Source organism: Schistocerca gregaria, chromosome 1, assembly GCF_023897955.1.
Source record: "Schistocerca gregaria isolate iqSchGreg1 chromosome 1, iqSchGreg1.2, whole genome shotgun sequence".
NCBI classification, from domain to species: domain Eukaryota; kingdom Metazoa; phylum Arthropoda; class Insecta; order Orthoptera; family Acrididae; genus Schistocerca; species Schistocerca gregaria.
In genome coordinates this window covers 186,493,834-186,513,656 of record NC_064920.1, presented here as the reverse complement: position 1 = coordinate 186,513,656, position 19,823 = coordinate 186,493,834, and the positions used below count along the sequence as shown (strand labels likewise).

Genomic DNA, 19,823 nt, shown 5'->3' with positions numbered 1-19,823 from the left:
TCTTTATAATCGCATTATTCCTTGACTTTCAGTCGAATATCTTTTACTTATGACAAATATAATTGCTTAATATCGTGGAAAAATATTTAATAATTTACAGCTCTCCTAATCTGGGCCATGGGACGTCATAGTCGTTCTATGGGACATCATAGTCGTTCCTCATAGGAAAAAACTTGCAGTAGCGACTATGAACAAGTATCATAACGCATTCATTTTAGAGTCTGTTTATTGCACTTTTTATCTTATTTTGGTCAAAACTACCATCTCTCAAAATATGGAATACCTTTTTTTTGACACCATGTATTTCTGCACCTCATTTATCTGATTCGGCGTGCAGAAGTTCCCGTTACACAGTCTCTTACGACGTTTGGTTCTTACTGCGTAGCTCGCAAAACTGTTATACCTCTTATTTGACATCACAGTTTTCAACTGAACCGGTAGGTGAGCTCAGTTTTTACCTTGACCGATCGGGGTGGCACATTATACTTGCATAAAGAAGGAATCGGCTGTTTCAAGTTTCCGCGGTTCATCTAAATCGAAGAAGATGAATGCCAGAATGGTTCCCTTGAAACGGACGTGATTTATTTCCCTCCCCACTCTTCGCTAAATTCGAGTTTGTACCCCTTCTCTGACTGCCTGCTCACTGACGAAACGTTAAGCCGTAATCGTCGCCATCTTCCTTCAAATCACTACATTAGGAAGGGAGATGAGGAGCTAACTCCTCGTCGACGTCTACGTCTTGCTCATCAGGGACGGAGCACAAGCTCAGGCTGAGCGAGATGATTCCTCAAAACGGCTGTGTCCGGGCATTTCTGTTAAATGTCGGATGGTGATTTCACTGCAGACCTGAATCTGAATGGGAGAATGAGAGTCTGGAGCCTTATCATTGCGCCATCTCGCTCGGTAAATTACTTCGAATAACATTGTGAATTTCTATTCCAAAGAACTATTTTTGAGACGAGAAAGAGAAGCATACGTTCAATTCAGAGGGTCACTAAATTTGCTCGTCTTTAAGACGTTTATAGTACCTGTTTTGAAGTACAAAACGTGAACTCTAGTACTATGCGCTTCTAAAGCATTTTCTAAAAATCGAGGTTCAAAGTTTTTTTTTCCGAATCTGCTGAATACCATACGAGAAAGACAGCCGTCGAACGGCAGCGTTAGCGCAACCTGTTACATCTGTCCGCACACAGGACGAGGCAAATAAACGCTGACGTGGACGCGCACGCAGAATCCAACCTCATGAGACACAGAGCTATCGGCACACGAGACGGGCTGGTTAACGCGATGTGTGCTTTCAGATTTCCACACCAGCAGATGTCAGCAAAACCACACAGTATGTTTACGAAAATGGACGCACGTAAAATTCCTACGTAAGCCGTATTAAAACGTACTTTTCCTACTTTGTTCATATTATAGTCATATTGTTCCGTCAGTAGTATACGTAAATAAAAACTTAAAAAATCCATGAATATGTCATAAGACAAAAAGGAAAGGACTTCGGCTTATAAATCTTCAAAAAATCGGACAAAATCACTCCTTAAAGAGAGCGAACTTATATTGGCATAAGAATCAAATATTACAGAAATTATTTCTATTAATATAATAAAGAAGTCCCACAACCTTTTAGAAGACTTGAAGATTAAAAACTGGAAACTGGATACAACGATAAACGAACACGCTACACACCGTTTTATGAAATTTATTCGCAGTTGTTTTGTAGTTCAGTGCCTCTACCAACACTCTACACTAAAGTTCTGCAACGAACGATCTTGTCACGATCTTTTGAAAGCTTTAATCGTTGATAAGTCACTAACTGGCATTTACTTGAAACAAATCCTACCAAGAACGACGCGTTTTTGATGAATCTTCAATGTGGTGTTGCCTTAAAATGGCGTTCTTTCATAAACGCGAAAACAACCAAATACTAAAATTTTTTATGCACCAATGTGATGGTTCCCATAAATTTGTTACATCAAATCGTACCAAAAACGAAGTCTTTGCGAGAGCCTTAATGTGCTACTAGGATATAATTAATAACATAAAATTCACCAAATCTGACTTAAACTGAAAACGACAGATGCAATACGGCGTCTCGCAAGCTCTGCTTGTGTCGTAGGGAGCATTTCTGCTTCGAATTGGTTCTACTTTACGCCTCACGTTGTCAAAATAACGCAGAACTTATTTTTGTGTTTCACGTGACGAAATGACAAGAAGTCACGTCACAGTCAGTTCTCACATCAACGTCAGCTAACTCGTCCCGTGTGAGGACGGCTTAAGGCCGTAGACTAAAATCCCGCCTGTATTGCGTTCGAGTCTCACTTTTTGTTTTAACCCTCCATCAAAGATTTATGTCACTTCAATCAACCATGTTTCTTCCGACAGGTAGAGTGATAGTAATGATCATAATGGTACATTCGGAGGGTCTGTACATTACAATTGAGTAACAATAAGGAATAGTGATGAAACGAACATTTATTGATGGATAGATTCATGTCCGTATTGCAGTGAAGTTGCGCCGTGTTAAACATGGTTCTCACGATGTACTCTTTATTTGCATTACTTTTGGAGCATCAATAGAAAGCAGCTGTGAACTCTGTTCGTTGAACGGGCCGGGGTTGTCTGCCTTCATGCCTGCTATGTTGCAGACTGCTTCGTTTCGGTACCCAAGATGAGCGAGTTGTTAGTCAACAGTTCATAACCGGTCAGGACGTTACGACGTTCGTTCGTTACTGCACTGCAAAGATACGTTTAGAACGTTTTTGAAATGTAACCTTTACCAGAACCTTCTGAGGTGATTGGAAAGCCATCCTATGAGTATTTGACGAAAGATGGTTTTCTGCCCTAGTCAGTCGTGCTCACGCCGCTGCTTGAAGGCTGGTGCTCTTGTCGGGTAAGTAACAGATTAAAAGAACTTTGAATCGTAGTTTCTCGGAAACTCTCGAGAACCACATCGTACTAGAGCAGCATTTGTTACATCTAAGTATGTACTACAAGCTTCGAAGGGTGAGGAGAATCGATGACCCGCTGGGCGTATGTTTTCCTTGTAAGGATATTTTGCAGCAGCGGGACTTATTTCTCGAAGGCGCAGCCTGTGGTGACAGCTTTGCCGCGTGCTTCCGTGTTGCAGCTGCTGTGTGCCAAGGCAACGAGGGTTCGGCCATGCTGACTCGGGCCCCGGACCGCGGCGCCTGGTGGACGCTGAGGGGCGTCTTGGCGCCGACGCCACAGCCTCCCAGTAGCGACGACGCCTGCCCCAAGGGCAACGCCCTCTTCACCTCGGTGGACCACTCGCTGCGCTGGATCCTGGATACCCTACAACGCCGTAAACACACTCTCACCAATATCTTCTATACTTGCTGTTATTTCCACAAGGTTCAATCTTGGGTCCTCTTATAATCAATCCTAAAAGACATACACTACTGGCCATTAAAATTGCTACACCAAGTAAAAATACAGATGATAAACAGGTATTCATTGGACAAATATATTATACTAGAACTGACATGCGATTACATTTTCACGCAATTTGGGGGCATAGATCTGAGAAATCAGTACCCAGAACAACCACCTCTGGCCGTAATAACGGCCTTGATACGCCTGCGTATTGAGTCAAACACAGCTTGGATGGCGTGTTCAGGTACAGCTGCCCATGCAGCTTCAACACGATACCACAGTTCATCAAGAGTAGTGACCGGCGAATTGTGACGAGCCAGTTGCTCGGCCACCATTGACCAGACGTTTTCAGTTGGTGAGAGATCTGTAGAATGTTCTGGCCAGGGCAGCAGTCCGTACAGGAAAAGCAACATGCAGTCGTGCATTATCCTGCTGAAATGTAGGGTTTCGCAGGGATCGAATGAATGGTAGAGCCACGGGTCGTAACACATCTGAAATGTAACTTCCACTGTTCAAAGTGCCGTCAATGCGAACAAGAGGTGACCGAGACGTGTAACCAATGGCACCCCATTCCATCACGCCGGGTGATAATCCAGTATGGCGATGACGAATACACGCTTCCAATGTGTTTTCACCGCGCAGTCGCCAAACACCGATGTGACCATCATGAACCTGGAGTCACCCGAAAAAATGACGTTTTGCCATTCGTGCACCCAGGTTCGTCGTTGAGTACACCATCGCAGGCGCTCCTGTCTGTGATGTAGCATCAAGGGTAACCGCAGCCATGGTCTCCGAGCTGATAGACCATGGTGCGTAAACGTCGTTAAACTGTTCGTGCAGATGGTTGTTGTCTTGCAAACGTCCCCATCTGTTGACTCAGGGATCGAGACGTGGCTGCACGATGCATTACAGCCATGCGGATAAGATGCCTGCCATCTCGACTTCTAGTGATACGAGGCCGTTGGGATCCAGCACGGCGTTCCGTATTACCCTCCTGAACCCACCGATTGCATATTCCGGTAACAGTCATTGGATCTCGACCAACCCGAGCAGCAATGTTACGATACAATAAACCACATTCGCGACAGGCTACAATCCGGCCTTTATCGTAAACGTGATGGTACGCATTTCTCCACCTTAGTTGAGGCATCACAACAGCGTTGCACCAGGCAATGCCGGTCAACTGCTGTTTGTGTATGAGAAATCGGTTGGAAACTTTCCTCATGTCAGCACGTTGTAGGTGTCGCCAACCTTGTGTGAATACTAATCATTTGCATATCACAGCATCTTCTTCCTGTCGGTTAAATTTCGCGTCTGTAGCACGTCATCTTCGTGGTGTAGCAATTTTAATGGCCAGTGGTGTATAAGAAAAGAGGAAATTTTAAATAGCAATTACTGGCCGATTTTCTGTAAATGTCCTTTCTCTTAATTTTAAGAAAAAAATAGTATATGAAATTCTGCATTTGAAACGGTACGACACATGCGATAATTTTTCAAGCATGAAGAAGAGTTACTAAGTGAGGTCGAAGCTTAAAAATGATTGGTTGTGGATACAGATGAGAGTTTAAATTAGAAAAAGACGCAGTTTAGAGCTTCTTAAACTATTCGATTTAATAAGTTCTGAATTCTGTTGTTTTGCTTTCCACTTCGTATTATTGTTTTTGGTAACTCATCTCTAAGAAAGTAAGAATGTCTTCATAGTACGAGAGCATGCTATAACAATAATGTCTGTTGCTCACCCTCAACCGTCTTGTACACAACTGCTTGAGGACTTAGGTGTTGTAAACGCGGTATAATAGTACGTTCAGCCAATGCCGTACTGCAGTGATAACGCCGGTTCCCGCCAGACCACCGAAGTTAAGCCCTGTCGGACTTGGCTAGCACTCGGATGGGTGGCTGTCCGGTCTGCCAAGTGCTGTTCTCAAGATGGGTGTATTCGGCACTTGTTAGGCCAATTGAGGAACTACTTGATGGCAAGTAGGGGCTCCGTCCATGAAAACTGACAGCAGCCGCGAGATTCACGTGCTGCCCACATGCCCCTCCGTATCCTAGCCTAGCGCCTTAGGACGATACGGCGGTCGATCGGTACCGCCGGGCCTTCCGAGGCCTGTTCAGTTAGTTTTTAAAATAGAGCATACTTTCCGTCGTGGATTTGTTGCAAATTATTCACTAGAATAGAGAATGAATAATGACACCATAATTACAATACTATAAGAAAATTTATCTCTATTACTCTTCATTAAAATCAACTTTTAGTAATAAAGTTTGAATAACATAGGTACTAAAATCTTTGCTCAATAACTCAACAATATTAAATGCCTGACAGATACCGAAGCTAAATTTCAAAATAAGCAGAAAAATGTCTTTCTGGGCAACTCTTGGTATAATTTTTATTTACTTTGTTAAACTAAACAGTATTTTCTATTAATTACCGATTCTGTTAATATTTCGTGAATTGAAGTGTTGCACTTCATTACGATATATCGTGCAAAGTGACCCATGGGACATGTACCAAATTAACTAACTAGAACAATTACTGACGATGTCTGTGGTTGCACTTACACACAACGTTTTAGTAATAATGGAAATCTTATAGATCCGTTGCAGTTTCCTCACCAGGTGGCGCAATTAGTGATTTCTACAGATAAACTACCCCAAATTTAGGGTTTGTCAGCAGGAAGTACTATTAAATGTTTTCCAACTCAATGATACCTTCTTTGCAGTTCACATCTTTTAGTCCAACAACTAACTTATACTACCGAACGACCTTCCCAGGAGTAAGACACTGGACTCGCTTTCGGGAGGATAATGGTTAAGATCCCAGTCAGGAAATCAAGTTTTAGTTGTTCCGTTGTCTCTAAATCCTTTAAGACGAATGCCAAGAAGTCTCCTTTGGAAAGTACTCATCCGAATTCATTGTTCATTGTTCCCCAGTCCGAGCGCGTGTTCAGTCTCTAATGACCTAGTCCTCGACGACGCCTTAACTAAGACTAAAAGGCTGTGACACCACTTTGACATTATTAGAGAATTAAGCTACAGATTATAATAAAAAAATCTGCCTCCAGAGTTTTGCGTGTCCCCTGGCGGCGAGTGAGCCGGACATTACTCATAATTATTCCTTTTGTACAGGAGTGATGTTCGACCGCGGTAATTTTAAGGCAACGCCTTTCAAACTGTAATAAGACGGTGGTAACCGTTCAGGATTCTTGGTTGAAAGAAGAACTGCAGGAGTGGAGGGATACATTCCTGGGATATAGCTGGCAGTTAGGACCAGGCAAAGAATGCCAGCCTAACTGATCTGGAGCGTTGCCTCGGAATTCACTGGTCCGGTAGACATAGATTTTTGCAGTAACAGCCATTTAGGGAGGAACAGGAAATAATTCCTACCTTGAAAAGCTGCTCTTTGCTTGCTGGGATCGAGATTTTTTAATTAGGACACAGCAGGGTCAATCACCGTCACTTTTGTCGGTGTCCTGCATCATTCAGTACATAACATCCATGTCCATCCCAAGGGAGCTCGTGGACAGCACCCTGTCACCGCCGGCAAAACACGATTGGATGCTATGGCCCATTGGGCAGATAACGCACCATTGTGCTCCATTATTGCTCCTCTGTGTCTCGCCCATCTCAACCTTAGAGGGATTTTCTTGATTAAATTTTGTAATTTTTATTTTGATTGATGCTTGATAACGCGCGAATTTGATACTGAACACTAGTGTACTCTTTCTTCCAGATTTCAATAAGTAATATCCATTTTCTGTTACTTTGTAGATGCCAGACGCGGTGGCCGTGCGGTTCTAGGCGCTTCAGTCTGGAACCACGCGGCTGCTGTGGTCGCAGGTTCGAATCCTGCCTCGGCCATGGCTGTGAGTGATGTCCTTAGGTTAGTTAGGTTTAAGTAGTTCTAAGTTCTAGGGGACTGATGACCTCAGATGTTAAATCCATTGGTGCTCAAAGCCAAACACTGTCTAAACCTTGAATGTAGAATACATCGCGATAAGGGGTAGAGCCGGCCGCGGTGGTCGCGCGGTTCTAGGCGCGCAGTCCGGAGCCGTGCGACTGATACGGTCGCAGGTTCGAATCCTGCCTCGGGCATGGATGTGTGTGATGTCCTTAGGTTAGTTAGGTTTAAGTAGTTCTAAGTTCTAGGGGACTAATGACCACAGCAGTTGAGTCCCATAGTGCTCAGAGCCATTTTTTGATAAGGGGTAGAAGTTGGGCTCTTCTCATTGTTTGTTGGGTACTGCCATTCCTGTTCACCTACAAGATGTTACAAAACGATACCGACGATCTCCCTGGGTGGAGAGTGTCGTAAGGAACAAATTGAGGATAGGAACTCGTGCCCAGTAACGTCAACCAACGACGCTACAAAGTGACAGGCGCTGGCGCCTGTTACAAGCGCAGCCCTTCGGCAGCAAACGTGACTCTGCATTCTGAGGGCCCACAGCGGAACTTCTCGCAATGTTATTTGTTATTCAGTGATTGCGACTGACAGCCGCCAGTGGAGAAGATGGAGATAGCTGCTGCGCAGACAAGCCTTGTCTCCCGTGAATGCGGTGTTCTGTTGCGTCGGCGGATGTCGGTTTCAGACTCAGGTTTCCATCTGCAGTTTGTTTTTCTCCTGGAACCCTCTAAAATCATTGTTTTTCGGTATATAGGAGAAAAATAAAGTGTGATGGAAACACTTGATCGAAACCATCAACCACCAAGCAACAGAGCGCCGCATTCTTAGAAGACCTATCTAAGCAGCAATTAGCTCCATCTTCTCCACTGGCGATCATGGCAATCATTCGCGATCACTGAATAACGAACAATACTGAGAGGCGTTCCGCCAATGGTCCGTCAGCATAAAAAGTCACTTTTACTATCTAAGGGATAGTGCAAAGTCACTTTTGCTGTCTGAAGGGTGGCCTAGCAGCAGGTGCCGACATCTACGATTGCGACACTCTGTAGCGTCGTTGGATGACATATATGCACACTGGTTCCCATTCTCAGTCTGTTCCTCACGACACCCTCTACAACACGTCCAAGTTTGTCGGTATTGTTTTGTAACACCCTGTATACACTGAGGTGACAAATGTCACGGGATACCTAATATAGAGGGGAGTTCCTTCTGGCTGGTGTGGTACGGCAGCATGACGTGGCATGGACCAAAGCCGTTGGAAGTGCCCTGCAGAAATACTGAACCATGCTGCCTCGATTGCAGTCCACAATTGCGAAAGTGTTGCTGGTACAGGATTGTATATACGAACTGACAACTCGATGTCCCATAAATTTTCGTTGGGACCTGTCGGGCGATCTGAGTGGCCAAATCATTTGCTCGAATTGTACAGAACTGTTAACGAACAATTGTGGCTCGGTGAAATGACATCGTTTTTGTGGAACATGAATTCCATGAATGGCTGCAAATGGTCTATAAGTTGCCGAACATAACCATTTCCAGTCAATGATAGGTTCCGTTTGACCAGAGGACCAAGCTCATTCCGTGTCAACACAGCCCACACCATTATGGAGCCATCACCAGCCAGCACCGTGCCTTGTTCACAACTGGGGTCAATGGCTTCGTAGGGTCTGCGCCACACTCGAAGCCTGCCATCAGGTCTTACCCACTGAAATCGGTACATGTCTGACCAGGTCGGCTTTCCAGTCACCTAGGGTCCAACCATTACGGTCACGAGCCCAGAAGAGGCACTGCAGGCGATGTGCTGCTAGCAAAGGCACTTGCGTCCATCGTCTGCTACCATAGCCCATTAACGCCAAATTTCGCCTCCCTGAACTAACGGATACGTTACTCATACGTCTCTCACTGATTTCTGCGACTGTTTCAAGCAGTGTTGCTTGTCTGTTAGCACTGACACTTCTATGCCAACACTGCTTTTCTCAGTCGCTAAGTGAAGGCCATAAGCCACTGTGCTGTCCGTGGTGATAGGTAGTGCCCGAAATTTTGTATTCTTGTCACAATCATGACACTATGGATCTCGGAATATTGGATTCCCTGGCTCCAACTGCCATTCCGCGTTCACATCGTGCGGCCATAATCATGTCGGACACCTTTTCACATAGATCACAAATGACAGTTCCGCCAGTGCACTGCTCTTTTATACCTTGTGTCCGCGAAACTGCCACCATCAGTATACGTTCATGCCGCTATCCCATGACTTTTGCCACCTCAGTGTACCGGGTGATCAAGAAGTCAGTATAAATTTGAAAACTTAATAAACCACGGAATAACGTAGATAGAGAGGTAACAATTGACACACATGAATGGAATGACATGGGGTTTTATTAGAACAAAAAAAACCAAAGTTCACAAAATGCCCGACAGATGGCGCTGGACAGCAAAACGTCAGTGACTGTACATGACAATCGTGTATAAAAGAATCTGTAATGAGACAGACAATCAGATGCGCCAGCAGTCGCAGCATGTTGACGTTACCTGAAAAGGCGCTTTTAGTGAAGCTGTATTATCAGAATCGGGCTGGCCGCGGTGGTCTAGCGGTTCTACGCGCAGTCCGGAACCGCGCGACTACTACGGTCGCAGTTTCGAATCCTGCCTCGGGCATGGATGTCTCTGATGTCCTTAGGTTAGTTAGGTTTAAGTAGTTCTAAGTTCTAGGGGACTGATGACCACAGATGTTAAGTCCCATAGTGCTCAGAGCCATTTGAACCATTTGAATCAGAATCGGGAACGTGCTAGTTCAGTGTTACGATCCTATTGCCATAGGAAGGGGATTCAAACGGGTAAAGGACCGTTGAAAAATGCAGCTGTGGCGAGAATGATTTCGAAGTTCGAAGCCACGTGTTGTTTAGACGATAGACCCAGTAGTGGCCGACCAAGCACAAGGCGTAAAGCTGCTGAGATAGTTCAGGAAGAAATGGAGACTGTAGCGGGTTCGTCTATACACGGGGAAGTCAGCGCTCGTGCAGTCGCACGTCGCACCGACATTCCATACACTACTGTTTGGCTGGCACTGAGGTGTACCCCCCGATGCTACCCCTACAAAACCCATAGACATTATGAACTGTTACCTGGCGATGTAGTGAAGCGGAGGGCATTTGCGGTGTGGGCGTTTCAAAAGATGCCAGAAGATGAGTATTGGTTGAGTAACATGTTGTGGACCGACAAAGCTCATTTCACGCTCCGAGGGTCTGTCAATGCCCACAGCTTCAGAATTTGGGCTACCGAAAATCCTAGAACTGTCGTGGAAACTCCATTGCATCTACATCTACATCTACATTTATACTCCGCAAGCCACCCAACGGTGTGTGGCGGAGGGCACTTTACGTGCCACTGTCATTACCTTCCTTTTCTGTTCCAGTCGCGTACTGTTCACGGGAAGAACGACTGTCTGAAAGCCTCCGTGCGCGCTCGAATCTCTCTAATTTTATATTCGTGATCTCCTCGGGAGGTATAACTAGGAGGAAGCACTATATTCGATACCTCATCCAGAAACGCACCCTCTCGAAACCTGGCGAGCAAGCCACTCCGCGATGCAGAGCGCCTCTCTTGCAGAGTCTGTCACTTGAGTTTGCTAAACATCTCCGTAACGCTATCACGCTTACCAAATAACCCTGTGACGAAACGCCCAGCTCTTCTTTGAATCTTCTCTATCTCCTCCGTCAACCCGATCTGGTACGGATCCCACACTGATGAGCAATACTCAAGTACAGGTCGAACGAGTGACCGGTCACGGTGGCCGTGCGGTTCTGGTGCTGTAGTCCGGAAACCGCGGGGCTGCTACGGTCGCAGGTTCGAATCCTGCCTCCGGCACGGGTGTGTGTGATGTCCTTCGGTTAGTTAGGTTTAAGTAGTTCTAAGTTCTAGGGGACTGATGATCTAAGATGTTGAGTCTCATAGTGCTCAGAGCCATTTGAACCATTCGAACGAGTGTTTTGTAAGCCACCTCCTTTGTTGATGGACTACAGTATCCAAGAACTCTCCCAATGAATCTCAATCTGGTACCCGCCTTACCAACAATTAATTTTATATGATCATTCCATTTCAAATCGTTCCGCACGCATACTCGCAGATATTTTACAGAAGTAACTGCTACCAGTGTTTGTTCCGCTATCATATAATCATACAATAAAGGATCTTTCTTTCTATGTATTCGCAATACATTACATTTGTCTATGTTAAGGGTCAGTTGCCACTCCTTGCACCAAGTGCCTATCCGCTGCAGATCTTCCAGCATTTCGCTACACTTTTCTAATGCCGCAACTTCTCTGTATACTACAGGATCATCCACGAAAAGCCGCATGGAGCTTCCGACACTATCTACTAGGTCATTTATATATATTGTGAAAAGCAATGGTCCCATAACACTCCCTTGTGCCACGCCAGAGGTTACTTTAACGTCTTTAGACGTCTCTCCATTGATAACAACATGCTGTGTTCTGTTTGCTAAAAACTCTTCAATCCAGCCACACAGCTGGTCTGATATTCCGTAGGCTCTTACTTTGTTTATCAGGCGACAGTGCGGAACTGTATCCAACGCCTTCCGGAAGTCAAGGAAAATAGCATCTACCTGGGAGCATGAATCTAATATTTTCTGGGTCTCATGATCAAATAAAGCGAGTTGGGTCTCACACGATCCCTGTTTCCGGAATCCATGTTGATTCCTACAGAGTAGATTCTGGGTTTCCAAAAACGACATGACAGTCGAGCAAAAAACATGTTCTAAAATTCTACAACAGATCGACGTCAGAGATATAGGTCTATAGTTTTGCGCATCTGCTCGACGACCCTTCTTGAAAACTGGGACTACCTGTGCTCTTTTCCAATCATGTGGAACCTTCCGTTCCTCTAGAGACTTGCGGTACACGGCTGTTAGAAGGGGGCAAGTTCTTTCGAATTGGTATCCCGTCAGGTCCAGTGGACTTTCCTGTGTTGAGTGATTCCAGTTGCTTTTCTATTCCTTGGACACTTATTTCGATGTCAGCCATTTTTTCGTTTGTGCGAGGATTTAGAGAAGGAAATGCAGTGCGGTCTTCCTCTGTGAAACAGCTTTGCGAAAAGGTGTTTAGTATTTCAACTTTACGCGTGTCATCCTCTGTTTCAATGCCATCATCATCCCGGAGTGTCTGGATATGACGTTTCGAACCACTTACTGATTTAACGTAAGACCAGAACTTCCTAGGATTTTCTGTCAAGTCGGCACATAGAATTTTACTTTCGAATTTACTGAATGCTTCACGCATAGCCCTCCTTACCCTAACTTTGACATCGTTTAGGTTCTGTTTGTCTGAGAGGTTTTGGCTGCGTTTAAATTTGGAGTGGAGCTCTCTTTGCTTTCGCAGTAGTTTCGTAACTTTGTTGTTGAACCACGGTGGGTTTTTCCCGTCTCTCACAGTTTTACTCGGCACGTACCTGTCTAAAACGCATTTTACAATTGCCTTAAACTTTTTCCATAAACACTCAGCATTGTCAGTGTCGGAACAGAAATTTTCGTTTTGATATGTTAGGTAGTCTGAAATCTGCCTTCTATTACTCTTGCTAAACAGATAAACCTTCCTCCCTTTTTTTAATATTCCTATTAACTTCCATATTCAGGGATGCTGCGACGGCCTTATGATCACTGATTCCCTGTTCTGCGCTTACAGTCGAAAAGTTCGGGTCTGTTTGTTATCAGTAGGTCCAAGATGTTATCTCCACGAGTCGGTTCTCTGTTTAATTGCTCGAGGTAATTTTCGGATAGTGCACTCAGTATAATGTCGCTCTATGCTCTGTCCCTACCACCCGTCCTAAACATCTGAATGTCCCAGTCACGGTATGGGTTGGATTTACTACATCTACAGTTATCGGGCCTTTTTTCTTCGAGGAAATGCGCGATTCTGGTTTTGTAACTACTATCGTGACGGGTGAGAGGTACGCCGATTTGTTATAGAATCGCATCATCCCCAGCCTGGCTGATAAACACCTGCTGGAACGCACGATGTTTATGCAGGATGGCGCTCCACCCCATATTGCTAGACGCGTGAAAGATCTCTTGCGTGCGTCGTTTGGTGATGACCGTGTGCTCAGCTGCCACTTTCGTCATGCTTGGCCTCCCAGGTCCCCAGACCTCAGTCCGTGCGATTATTGGCTTTGGGGCTACTGAAGTCCCAAGTGTATCGTGATCGACCGACATCTCTAGGGATGCTGAAAGACAACATCCGACGCCAATGCCTCACCATAACTCCGGACATGCTTTACAGTGCTGTTCAAAACATTATTCCTCGACTACAGCTATTGTTGAGGAATGATGGTGACATATTGAGCATTTCCTGTAGAGAACATCATCTTTGCTTTGTCTTACTTTGTTATGCTAATTATTGCTATTCTGGTCAGATGAAGCGCCATCTGTCGGACATTTTTTGAGCTTTTGTATTATTTTGGTTCTAATAAAACCCCATGTCATTCCAAGCTCGTGTGTCAATTTGCACCTCTCTATATACATTACTCCGTGGTTTATTCAGTTTTCAAATTTATACTGACTTTTTGATCACCCGGTATATCCCCATGATTATCTTCGACTAAACAATATTCTAAGTGACTCCTAGAGTCGCACCTGCAACTGGCATTGCGTCACATGCTTCCCAGGCCACACACTATGGAATTATCTTCTTTGGGTTCCGCATGTTGGCATAAATGCAAGCAGGCGAGGTGTAACACCACAAGGGTAACGCGAGAGTAAGCAATGTGCGTCTTGGAACGGCACTGTAAGGTGTAACGGAAGGAAAAAAGTGTACCAAAATTATCCCTCTCTCCTCCTCTATTTTCTATTCGTATAGACGGGAAATAATATTGTCGGTAGACTCTTTACAAACACGAATTTCTCTACTTTCATCCTCGTAGTCAATACGTGAGGTAACGCAAGAATTAGCAATGTGCGTCTTGGAACGGCACTCGTGTCTTCTCCCATCATGGTTTGCCGAGTATTTTAGTGGGGTCCTCGCGCTGACCTAAGAAACTAGTGAGGAATTTTCTTTTAATATTCTCCATATCTTTCGGTAAACGTACAGACCGACAATAGTCCAGTGGTCATATTCCACAGCAACTACATAACGATTCGATTATAAACAACACATCTCTTTAGAATGAGATTTTCACTCTGCAGCGGAGTGTGCGCTGATATGAAACTTCCTGGCATATTAAAACTGTGTGTCTGCAGTAGAGCTTCTGTAAAATTTGCAAAGTAGGAGACGAGGTACTGGCGGAAGTAAAGCTGTGAGGAGGGGGCGTAAGTCGTGCTTGGGTAGCTCAGATGGTAGAGCACTTGCCCGCGAAAGGCAAAAGTCCCGAGTTCGAGTCTTGGTCTGGCACACAGTTTTAATCTGCCAGGAACTTTCAACACATCTCTTTGATGCTGATATATTATTTTCCCGGACAAGTACAGTTTCAAATACATAAAAAATTAGGATGGTGATTCATGCCCCCTTCTTACCATCCAAATTTAAGTTTTCCGTGGTTTCCGTAAAACACTGCAGGTAAATGCTGGGATGGTTCATTTGGACAGGACCTAGACTATTTACTTTCGCTATATTTCCAGTCCGATTTGTGCTCCGTCTCCAAAGACTTCGACGTCGACGAGACTTTGAAATCTCGGTTTCCTTCCATCCTATTTTTAGCGAAATTTTTCCAGAGACTAGACATCTACGATAAAGAACCCCTAGGCATCTACTGCAACATACGTAGACCACTGGTTGCTGTATCTGCTTTGTATGAGAGTGACAGGAGCAGTATTTAAATGTCAGATATTAGAAGAATGGCAGTGTGACTTTTGCCCAAAGGAGAACCATTCAAACAAAACGACAGTAAACACGAGCTGCCTTGTATCACACTCCCTTGCTTTCTTTCTAGTGGTTCTGATTACAATCGAGTTCTTCAAGTTTTCACATTTCAGAAAGTTTCAGTATGCTAGATGGGAGAAAGGCTATATCTTCATGCAAATTAGTGATAACTAAGATCGAGTATCGTAGCAAGTAGGGTACATTCAGGTTGTTGGTGATCTTTTGTTAGCATAATTTAGTTGGAACTGTTGTTCCACGAATTTCTTTCCAGTATCATTCGGATGTTACATTGATGTTCTCGTTTACTGTTGCAGTTTCCGTTCCACGATCCTTGCTGAAACCTGAAGGAGTCAGAGGTATGTAAAATGCCATATTGCATCTATATCTGGCGACTGTAAGATGCTGGATAAGATTTAACGCAGTTTTAGACGGCCTTACAGTACAGAATGCCTTCGGTCCGCATCGTCTTCTTACTATAGGTTTCGTTTAATCTCTGTGTGCATCGTTACTCTCCTTTTCCTTGTCGCCTGCCCACGAACTTTTGAAGGCTAGACTCATTTGGTTAAATTTGCCGATTTACCGTATATCAGAGAACGACAGTGTTGACGGTTCAAAAAGAGTTTAGATCGTGTACAATTTAAAACAATTTCACTTTCACTTCTGTTCTGTCCTACAAGGAACTGCACTTTCGTTCCGTATGTTTGTTCATCTCAGCATCAGAAAGAGAACTGCAGGGAGCGAGTGCATTCTGTCCTATCAAACAAAAGCTGTTATTCTGTTTACAATGATAAGCCAAAACTTTATGACCACTGCCCCCCGCGACGTTGGATGCCGTCTGGTGGAGTTGGCGGGCACGTGACGCAGTAACGAAACTGTCTAAGTGGAGCGGACACGGACGGGGGATTACCGTAGCGAAGCTGTCGGCTGCAGATGGAGCACTCCGTTGATATAAGCGACTTTGAAAAATGATAGACCATTATTACGCTGAACGTGTGAACGATTATATCGAAAACTGCGAAGCTGATCGAATGTTCACGTACTACTACTGTCGTGAAGATCTACGGAAAGAGCTAGAAGGACATTGAAGCTGCCACCAGGGGCACTCTTCACAGAACGTGGCGTTCGGAGGCTCTTCTGCTCTGTAAAGTAGGATAGATGGTGACCTATAGCGTCTCAGCGGAAAGAGCACAGTGCCGGTGCACGCACGAGTGTTTCGTAGCACACCGTTCATCCTACACTGTTGCACATGGGCCGCCGCGGTGGCCCGGCGGTTCTAGGCACTTTAGTCCGGAACCGCGTGACTGTTACGGTCGCAGGTTCGAATCCTGCCTCGGGCATGGATGTGTGTGATGTCCTTAGGTTAGTTAGGTTTAAGTAGTTCTAAGTTCTAGGGGACTGATGACCTCAGATGTTGAGCCCCATAGTGCTCGGAGCCATTTTAACCATTTTTTTTTGTTGCACATGGATTTCTTTAGCAGATCACAGCTTCGTGTTCACATGTTGACCTAACGACATCGTCAGTTACGATTGCAGTGGGCACGGGACTATCGGTTCAAATGGTTCAAATGGCTCTGAGCACTATGGGACTCAACTGCTGTGGTCATCAGTCCCCTAGAACTTAGAACTACTTAAACCTAACTAACCTAAGGACATCACACACATCCATGCCCGAGGCAGGATTCGAACCTGCGACCGTAGCAGTCGCACGGTTCCGGACTGCGCGCCTAGAACCGCGAGACCACCCCGGCCTGCCGGGACTATCGGGTTCGACAGTCTATCAATGGGAACGTGTCGGCTCTTCGAGTGAATCACAGTTTTGCTACGCTAGGTCGATGTTCGTTTCCACAAACGCCGTCATATGTGTGAATGGCGGCTCGAAACGTGCAGCGCGCCACAGACGCAGGGTATTGGGAACAGTATTATGCTATGGGAGATATTTTCCTGCGCTGACACGGTACCTGTGGTAGTAATCGAAGAGTCGCTGCGAACCACCTGCACACCTCCATGTTTGATGTATTCCCCGACGCCGATGTCATCTGTCAACAGTATAATTGTCTGTGTCTCGGAGGTAGAACGGTGCTATAGCAGTTTGAGGAGCATTATAGTGAGCTCACGTTAATGTCTCGGTGATAAAACTCTCCTGACGTAAATTCTGTGGAACCCATCTGGTCTGACCGGACGTCATCAAAGTGTATGCAGATCAGCGGCCCGTCATTAACGCGAATCACATGATCTGTGTGTCGACACCTAATGCCGCATACTTCCACAAACCTGCCAACAAACTGTCCGATCCCTGGGACGCAGCGGTTAAGGCGCTCAGTCCGGAACCGCGTGACTGCTACGGTCACAGGTTCGAATCCTGCCTCGGGCATGGATGTGTGCGATGTCCTTAGGTTAGTTAGGTTTAAGTAGTTCTAAGTTCTAGGGGACTGATGACCACAGATGTTAAGTCCCATAGTGCTCAGAGCCATTTGAACCATTTGAACCTGGGACGCAGAATCAGTGATGTTTTTCGTTCCAAAGACGGACAAACAAGTTATTAACCAGATGGTCATAACGTTTTTGCTCATCAATGTATGTCTGGCAGCGTTGAGTGTGTGCGTGAGATCTCCTGAATAATCCCCTTGAACAGATAGGTAATTTCCAAATAAAACATAGTTTATATCAAAAGCTCATAACGTATGGCGTACCAAATGACATATGCTACCGGAAAACAATGGTTATGAATAGGTGATGAACAATTTCATTTTGACAAGTAAGTAGCCTGTGGCTATGCCATTGCTTGCGATATGCTTTCTTCCAGGAGTGCTAGTTCCGCAAGGTACGCAAGAGAGCTTTGGTGAAGGAGAGGTCGACTCCCAGATCTGAAGCTGTGAGAGCAGACCCTGAGTCGTGCCTGGTAAGCTCTGTCAGTAAGGGCATTACCCGCCAAAAGCTAGGTCTGTGGTTTTATTTCTGGTCTGGCGAACAGTTTCAGTCTCTCAGGAAAACAGAGCCCACTACGAGATTCTTTCTAGAAGCGAAACATAATTTTGTGCTGGCTGTGAGCGGGAACAACTTGAGGTTTCCTGGTAGCCAGAACTATTCGTATCTTAACCAGGACTAGATTTGACCCAGACAAGTTACTCTTTCACTGCGTCAAATAGTCACCCTGTCAGTTGTTTCTACTAACTGATTCTTATGGGTGATTTCTACAAGTCTGTTATTGATGTGTGCTGTAACATCGAGCAATAAAGAAATTCTGTTACAGTCACAGTATTTACTGGCCTTCAAACATTAACCATAGATTACTACACCGTTGTAAAATTTACGACTACAGGTTGTACCGATTCACGGTTCCCGCCGGTCAGGTACATCTACATCTACATCTACATGACTACTCTGCAATTCACATTTAAGTGCTTGGCAGAGGGTTCATCGAACCACAATCATACTATCTCTCTACTATTCCACTCCCGAACAGCGAGCGGGAAAAACGAACACCTAAACCTTTCTGTTCGAGCTCTGATTTCTCTTATTTTATTTTGATAATCATTCCTACCTATGTAGGTTGGGCTCAACAAAATATTTTCGCATTCGGAAGAGAAAGTTGGTGACTGAAATTTCGTAAAAAGGTCTCGCCGCGACGAAAAACGTCTATGCTGTAATGACTTCCATCCCAACTCGTGTATCATATCTGCCACTCTCTCTCCCCTATAACGCGATAATACAAAACGAGCTGCCCTTCTTTGCACCCTCTCGATGTCCTCCGTCAATCCCACCTGGTAAGGATCCCACACCGCGCAGCTATATTCTAACAGAGGACGAACGAGTGTAGTGTAAGCTGTCTCTTTAGTGGACTTGTTGCATCTTCTAAGTGTCCTGCCAATGAAACGCAACCTTTGGCTCGCCTTCCCGACAATATTATCTATGTGGTCCTTCCAACTGAAGTTGTTCGTAATTTTAACACCCAGGTACTTAGTTGAATTGACAGCCTTGAGAATTGTACTATTTATCGAGTAATCGAATTCCAACGGATTTCTTTTGGAACTCATGTGGATCATCTCACACTTTTCGTTATTTAGCGTCAACTGCCACCTGACACACCATGCAGCAATCTTTTCTAAATCGCTTTGCAGCTGATACTGGTCTTCGGATGACCTTACTAGACGGTAAATTACAGCATCATCAGCGAACAGTCTAAGAGAACTGCTCAGATTGTCACCCAGGTCATTTATATAGATCAGGAACAGTAGAGGTCCCAGGACGCTTCCCTGGGGATCACCTGATATCACTTCAGTTTTACTCGATGATTTGCCGTCTATTACTACGAACTGCGACCTTCCTGACAGGAAATCACGAATCCAGTCGCACAACTGAGACGATACCCCAGGTATTGTTGATATAGGATGTGAACCACGACATTTCGTACTTATTGTCCATCTGATATACCACTGGAGACTTTAGAACTGTAATTACCTAGTGCATAAACTATAAACTGTGCGAGACGTGATTTTCTTCCGGTGTATACACTGTTCAAAGAACACACCCTGCTAGCAGGTTTGCCTTGAAGAGGCAGAGTGTGCTAACATCGAAATTTCGGCGGTTGTCGATGCGACTTAATTGAAGTACACTCAAGTGGTGCGGAGGGAGCGGGGGACGTGTGGGGGGGGGGG

General features: G+C 45.0%; 1 protein-coding gene across 3 annotated transcripts in view; it reads left to right on the top strand.

The window, feature by feature from the left end:
• LOC126336406 (serine protease 53-like) overlaps positions 1-19,823 on the top strand; it is a 182,217-nt gene that overhangs the window by 119,387 nt on the left and 43,007 nt on the right. For all 3 annotated transcript variants that reach the window (XM_050000108.1, XM_050000101.1, XM_050000113.1), the window contains 2 exons: positions 3,131-3,325; positions 15,483-15,524. In XM_050000108.1, coding sequence (XP_049856065.1) covers positions 3,131-3,325; positions 15,483-15,524 — 237 coding nt within the window. The remainder of the gene's footprint in view (positions 1-3,130; positions 3,326-15,482; positions 15,525-19,823) is intronic.